At 42.3% G+C, this 7,889-nt stretch overlaps 1 protein-coding gene across 1 annotated transcript; it reads right to left on the minus strand.

Moving 5' to 3' along the window:
• Positions 1 to 5,504: 5,504 nt before the first annotated feature.
• Spag11b (sperm associated antigen 11B) lies at positions 5,505 to 7,097 on the minus strand. Its single transcript, XM_004672943.2, has 2 exons — positions 7,043 to 7,097; positions 5,505 to 5,668 (listed from the first exon to the last, which is right to left on the minus strand). Exons 1-2 carry the CDS (start codon positions 7,095 to 7,097, stop codon positions 5,505 to 5,507), a joined length of 219 nt encoding a protein of 72 aa, XP_004673000.2.
• Positions 7,098 to 7,889: the final 792 nt, after the last annotated feature.

The raw sequence follows: 7,889 nt of genomic DNA on the forward strand, positions 1-7,889 counted from the left end.
CCCAATGCTTAGTCCCTGGGGTGATGCTATTGGAAGATGGTGGATCCATAAAGAGGTGTGGCATCTAGCGAGAGGTCTTCAGTATTGAGTGCATGTCCTATGAGGGAATTGTGGGACCCTATCTCTCTCTGTCACTCTCCTTCTCCCCCATCTGGCTTTCCAGCAGATTACGTGGACAGCTTTGTCCCACCATATGCTCTCACCATATTATGTTACCTCACTTATAGGCTCCAAAATGATGAAGTCATGTGAGTATGACTGGAATTTCCAGAACTGTGAGCCAAAATAAACTTTTCTCTTTACCAGTTAATTTTCTCAGATATCTTGTTACAGTGACAGACTGAACAGAGGGGACATTGCTGGGTATGCCTTGAGAAATTTTCTGGTCCCTTGAAGATTCAGAATCCACCTGTGTGATAAGGTTTGGCAAACCTGATCTGAGTTTTGTAACACCCTGGTCCAGGCTGTGATGACAATACGCACACCCTGAGTGGTCTCCCTATCACCAAGGTCAACAAGCCCTGTTATGGGATAAGCCACTCTTCTATGAATTCTCAGCCTCAGCCAAAATAATCACATTTCTCTGAGAGTTTTATGCATGATGGCCTCCAACAGAGTCACCTGTGGGGCAACCTTCAGTCTAGTGACATCTGATGTGTACTTGACATCCCACAGGAAGAAGTTTGGAAGCCTCTCATTCATCTGACAGATATCCAGCCACTCCGATGGCTGTTGGGATTTTAGTGATCCATTCATGGATTCTTAATTATAGCAAAAGGTTGTTTCTCCCCAGAGTAAGAGAAGTATGAGGATTGTGGCTGGAAACCTTAACTTCAAGGGGTCTGGGTTGTCTTAGATGAAAAATATATGTACTGCTGAACCAGGTTCTATTCACAAGGATGATTTTTGCATGGTTTTTCTGCAAGGAAATCCAAAGGAAGGGTTTCAATAGCGTTAGCTGCAGTGACATCACTGATGAAGTGCATGGTTCCCAGGAGTATTTTCTCATATTGTAAAAGCGCATCACATCCACTGATTGCTGCAATCTCTCAATAGGGAATGTCACTACTGGCGGCAGATGCCAGCTGTGGGATAGCTGTGGTATCTGACACTGCCGAAGTGTAAGGAGGAAGGGTTTGCCCCAGAGAAATGTCTGATGGGAATAACATTATCATCTCCCTCAGCATAGCATTGTTAAGAGGTGGGATCAGGGCTGGAGGCATGCCTTAGCAGTTAAGGCATTGTTTTCCCACAAAGCCAAAGGACCCAGGTTTGATTCCCCAGGACCCACGTTAGCCAGATGCACAAGGGGGCTCATGCATCTGGAGTTTGTTTACACTGGCTGGAGGTCCTGGCGCACCCATTCTCTCACTCTCTGTCAAATAATGAATAAATAAAATATTTTTTTAAAAAAAGAGGTGGGATCAGATGGTCATCAGTCATCTTTGGGGATAAGTGATGGGCAGCCTCTTATCTTTCTACATTGCATCTAAGGAAGAGGGAGGAGACTACTTTAATGTGTAGTGTCCATGTGTGTCTTAGAAGTCACAGACATGGAGCTTGCAGGAGGGACTGATTCATGCATGTGGGTTTAAGAAACCCAAACAGGCTGCAGTTGTGCAGTAAATCATCTTCTGCAGATGGATCTGTGTATGTGAGTGTTTGTAATTTGATCACAGAATTAGTATACATACATTGTGGTCAAATGTTAGGTAGTATTTTCACATTTATATCAAATCGCTTTTGCTATATCTTATTTGAATTACATTGGTTGAAATACTAGATAGCAAAATTAATCACCCATATGGCCCATTCAATACTTTATCATTAGGCTTGACATGGTGGCAGGTCTATAATTTCAGCATTCCAGATACAGAGGCAGGAATATCATGGCCATCTTGGGCTATCTAGTGAGTGCTAGACCAGCTCAAGCTACATAGCAAAACCATGTCAATACCCTACCCCCCAAATAAAAAACTAACTCTAACATTTGGGCTGGTAGATGGATAGGCAAGTAAGAGAAATTACCACAAGCATGAGGGCCATGAAAGAGCCTGAGACCTCCTGTGTTCAGTTGCTCAGGATATATATAAACATCTGGGCATGGCCACACATATCTATAATCCTAGCCTGTAGGGAGCAGAGACTGGGGAATTGCTGGTACTCATAAAACCATAGCTATGGGTTTAGAGAGAGACTCCTCAAGAGACTACATGAATGAGCAATAAAGGACACCTCTGGTCTCTGCGCACCTGTAAGTGCATCTGTACATACATGTGCATGCACCACATGCATACCCACCTGCACTACACTGCACATACTACAGCCAGCCAGACACACACACGTGAACATGCACACATGTATACACTCTCTAACATTCAAAGATTTTCATAACTGCACTGTAATTCACAATCCACAATACAAAATTCACAGATTGCCAAGGAGATACTGAAGCTCCATGCAGCCAATGGGCATCACAGGTCCCCCAGTCAAGGCTCATGCCACATCACTGCTGCCTATCAGAGAAGAAATTGTCACTCAGTGACTTCCTCAGCCCATCTTTTATCTGGAACGCTGTGGCTGAGGGACAGCAGAGTGAGATGCTGTCAAAGACAGGTGCCCCTTGTGGAGGACAGGATGCTGGTGAGCTCTGGATCATTCCCAACCACTTCTGTTTCAGTTCCAATGCCTCTCATGAGCATGAGCAGATAAAGTTACTCATAGTTAATGAATTTCATCTTCACTGGGGGTAAATAGGTTAGTCTACATTGTGAGGCAGTGTGAGAAAGGAGCATTCAGAAGGACCCATTCCCACTTTCTAGGTGGGGATGGAAGAGAAAAGGATTCAGCAAAAGCTAGAGGGTATAAGACAAATGAGTTGGGCTTCAGGCTGTGGCAAGAATGTGGGAGCTGTTACAAGGGAACACCCAATGTCCCAAAGTGGCACCACCCCAGCCCTTAGAAAGAATGCCAAAAGAGCATTGAGGAAGAGCTGCCTTTGAGGTTTGGGTTACTTCATACATGTGATTCACAGTTATTTTTCTTGGTTGGTCACTAGAGGCATAAATATGAGTATTTTAACTACCTGACCCTGTTCTTAAAGTTCAAAGTCTAACAAGAGCGGTATACATAAATTAAATGACAGGAACAGAAGGGCATACCCTATGGAAAGGGTGTTCCAAAGGGCTCGAGGAGCATGGAACAAGAGCAGCTGATTCTGCCAAGCAATGATGTGGGGTTAGGGGCAGAAAGGTCTGACAGGAGAATTAACATTTGAGCTGGTTTGAATGTGAGGAGGAGATAGCTGTCCTGTACTTGGAGTCCTCTCAGGGGAGGAAGCCATATCCTGACAGGTCAAATGAGAGAAAAGGAAGTCAATGGGAATCTGTAAATAGTTGCTGAGTATAACTTATTGGACTTTTTAGACTAAGCCTGATTCCTCTGCTTCAGGTGGGCAGCTCAAGAGTTCCAGGCCTCCATAAGGACCACCCCAGCCCTTCCTGGGGTGCGCAGAGAGGTCCCTCCAAGTTCTAATCTCATCGAGAAGAGGATTGAAGCACCACAAATCTCCCGGGATCCTTGACCACATGCTATGTGCTGAAAGGGTCTCAGATCAAGACAGGGCATCAAGGAGAGAGCAGGTAGGTCGCCAAGGTGAACAAGGGCCTGGGTTGATGGTAGATAGAGAGAAGCCAGCACTGATTTCTAGCTCTATGTACACTCCAGATGTGGTGTAAACTTGTAAGTGCTCAGAAATATGTTCTTTAAAAAGAACAAAATGAGGGCTGGAGACATGGCTTAATGGTTAAGGTGCTTGCCTACAAAACCAAAGGACCCAGTACCCACATAGCCAGATGCACAAGGTGACACACGAGTCTGGAGTTCATTTACAGTGACTGGAGGCTCTGCTGCACCCATTCTCAGTTTCTCTCTCTCTTTCATTTTTCCACTCTTTTTTTTCTCTCTCTTTCTGAAATAAATAAAATATTTAAAAATAAAAAAGTGCAAAGTGGAGCTATAGCAATAACTCAGCCCCTAAAGGTATTTGCTTACAAAGCCTAATTGAACCTAAGCATGGGTTCAACTCCCCAGTACCCATGTAGAACCACATGCACAAAGTGGTGCATGTGTCTGGAGATTTTTTGCAGTAGCAAGTGACCTTGGCATGCCCATTCACAACTTTTTCCTTCCTCCTCCTTTTCTTCTTTCTTCTCCTTCTCTCTCTCTCTTATTTCTCTCTCTCTCTAGATAGATAGATAAATATATAGATAGATAGATTAAAAATTAACAGAATGAACATTGCATTTGGTATATTAAGAAGCTGGTTCATGGGCTGGAGAAATGTCTTAACAGTTAAGCACTTGCCTGTGAAGCCTAAGGATCCCGGTTCAAGGCTCGATTCCCCAGGACCCACGTTAGCCAGATGCTCAAGGAGGCGCATGCATCTGGAGTTCGTTTTCAGTGACTGGAGGCCCTGGTGTGCCCATTCTCTCTGTCTCTCCCTCTCTTTATCTGCCTCTTTGTCTGTTGCTCTCAAATAAATAAATAAAAATAAATGAAAAAAAAATTTAAAAAGCTAATTCATGAATTGCTGGCTTGATTTTTATTTGCCTCATTTTTAAAATAAAGTTCTTTCATCCCTAAGATGGAAGTGTTTAAACCTTATTACAAACTCATAAAAACCCCATTGGGTCAATTATTTGAGATAATCTAACAGTAAATATTTGAATAAAATAAGAACCTATTCAAATGTGACTTGCTTGAGGGTGTTCTGGAAAAGAAGAAAGAAGGAAACAAAACCAAGATTTGTGGTGGGGCTCCCAAGTCAACTCTAACCAATGAAAGTTCCCATAAGAAGACACTCGAAGCTGAGAATGGTGGTGCACACCTTTAATACCAGCACTCAGGAGGCAGAGGTAGGAGGATCACTGTGAGTTTGAGGCCACCCTGAGACTATGAATTCCAGGTCAGCCTGAGCTAGAGTGAAGCCCTACCTCAAAATAAATAAATTAATTAATTAAAATAAAATGAAGGCACACTTAAGGGAGAGATGGTTAATGAAGGTCTTCCTACTGTTAGGCCAGCTGGAGCAGCACTGTGTCCTGAGGCAGGAGGAAGAACAAGCCGTGGGTCTGATATGAAACATGCCATCAGAGGAAATGAGGCAGGCTGATCAGCTGTATTTTGTTCATTTTGAAAACAAAGTTTGAGGTTCGGTTTGTTGTTTACTCTGTCTCCATCTCTGAGCTGTAGAAGATACTGCTTTTAATATGAAAAGGAAGAAACAGAAAGTGAAAATGATAAGGTCCTTTGACACCCTTTTAAAAATGGAAAATTAGGGAAGTGCTTTAAGAAAATTCTGTCCTCAGACCTTCACTTCCAGTGATTTATTCAATAAGTTTTGATTAAGTACCCATGATCAGGTGCTCATCTTCTGAAGCCTTTAGGATACTTCAAGATCTCTGCTTTCAAGGAGCTTATATTGCAGCCCCCACACTACCATGCTATTGCATCTCCTCCTCTTCTGTACTTGTAGAGGGGATGCAGCATTTATTCCAGGGGCTGGAGCACATGTCACCCTTTTTCTCCCCAGCATTGCAGAAAAAGAGTCTGCAATGCCCATTTTGCAGGAGACAGATAGTGTCTCTAATTCCTGGTGGGACATCCCCTGTGGATTCAATAGAACAGAGTGGTTATTTATGTGATACAAAGAGAAAATAATAACTCCAGTCCTCAGCCTAACTCTGAGTTTACCATGTTCTTACAAAGCTAAGTATCCTTGGACAGGTCCTTATTTCATGCACGTTTGGCTTCTTATCTTTAAAATAGGAAACTTAAGTTTACCAGGAGGATCATAATACATGTTGTATGCAAGATCACCTGGTCCACAAGTAGGTCCTAAGAAAATTCTGATCAAGGGCTGGCAAGATGGATCAGCACTTAGAAACACTTTCTTGCAAAGCCTGATTACCTGGGTTTAATTCCCAAGGCACCCACATATGCCACAAAAAGTGTCACAAGAGTCGGGTGTTCCTATCCAGTGGCAAGAGGCCCTGCTCCACCCCCATGTGTACCTGTGCATGCACAAAACCTCAAATTTCAAAAATTCTGACCATTACATTGGCGTTCTCCTTCCACCTAGAGATAGATGTCCATTAGTGTGAAGTAAGTGGCATTTTACAAACAGGACAGAACGAAGGCAGTAGTCTGTCTTCTTAGCTTGTGGCCTAGTTTTTAGTTTTATTCCTACAGTGTAAAGATACAAATAAAACCAAGACTCGTATGTGGATTTGCAAGTCCACTACAACCAACTAAAGTTTCTAAAAAGAAGGCACTTTTCAGAAATGATTTTTAAACAGGTCTTAGGAGTGTCAGGTTGACCTATATTTTATATTATGATTTAAAAAAAAAAAAAAAACAGTAGCAGAGTGAAAGTCCTGTATAAACAACAGTCTTGCACATCCTGGCTCCAAAAGAGGACAACTCTATGATCCTGTACCAGTCAACCCTGACCATGAAGGCATGCATGTCACCTTGAGTCAAGTTAAAGAGTCACCATCCATAGGGACCTGTAGGTTCTTCCAATAATTATTTTCTCTCCTTGGACCATTCACTTAAGTAGATACCTCTCAGTTTTCTTATCTATAAGATAGGTTGTCTACAAAATCTGAGAATCTTTTTATGAGTGAGGACCTTCTCTGACCATAAGTGTTCATTGCCCAGCAACACTTTTCTTTGGACCTTGGTGTTCTACCAGTGTGCTGAGGGGCTCTGATTCCCTCCCACTCTGACACACAATTTTATGACTATAACTTCCTTCTGAAAAGAAAAAAATGTCTCATGTTTCAGCCAGAGCTTTCCGTTTGTATCAAAGAAAACATGCCACTTCGTCTCATGTGAGAATTCCTACAGCCATTATTTAGCTTTCCAAAGACTTAATAATAAAGATGAAAGCGATCTAAGGCTGTACCCCAGAGTGATCCACCAGACCCACGAATCATATGTGGACACACCCCATGAGGGCTACCCATGAAATATTTACCTGCGTTTTCTTGGACCAAACAGATGCAAATGGCAAAAAGAAAAAGAACCCTCATATTTCACAGCTTCCTTGGTCCACTCTGCTTTTCTGTGCTGGAAAGCAAGTATGATGAGTGACTAAGTGAAGCAGAGCAGAGAATGAGAGAAATGGGACTTTTATAGGTTTTTGAGAACACTTCTCAGGGGTGAGTGCACTGATCTGCTCTACTGAGTCAGGTTGTGGGCAGGCGATAACAGATCGTATTGCTTTTTTTCTGCCTAAAAATGAACAGGCATTTTGACATTCTGTAGAAGCAGGGATTGAAAAAACATTTGGTATGTGGAACTTGAAAAGGAAAGAGAACCAACACTGAGTAATGACTACTCAGCCTGAAGCACTACAGTACAGGACAGATGTATGTGTTTATCTCCTTAAAAGTATTTAGTTAATCAGTAACCACCTTGGTGCAACACACAGAGAGTCTATGAACAAAAGACACGCCCAGATTCCTGCCCAGCAGGAACAAAGTCCCAGGCACACGAAGAAAATGTACAAGAAAATTTAGTATGGTGTGATTCCTGTGGCCATAGATACAACTTAAATAGTGCATCATGCCAGTGATGAAACAGCTATTATCCACCAGCCATGAAAATAGAAAATTACAATGATAGCAGCAGCCATAGATATACAATATGGAAATTCAGCAGAAAATACTAGATGTAACTTATCAAACCAGTCCAAAAATTTGCAAAATGAATCTATTTATTATAAGCCAAAATATTGTCTACTTTTGGAGAAGAGGACAGAATCTTCTTTCATTTGACAAAGATTTTCTCTCTTGGGAGCTAGAGAGATGGCTTAATGGTTA

The sequence above is a fragment of the Jaculus jaculus genome, chromosome 12 (assembly GCF_020740685.1).
Source record: "Jaculus jaculus isolate mJacJac1 chromosome 12, mJacJac1.mat.Y.cur, whole genome shotgun sequence".
Taxonomy (NCBI): domain Eukaryota; kingdom Metazoa; phylum Chordata; class Mammalia; order Rodentia; family Dipodidae; genus Jaculus; species Jaculus jaculus.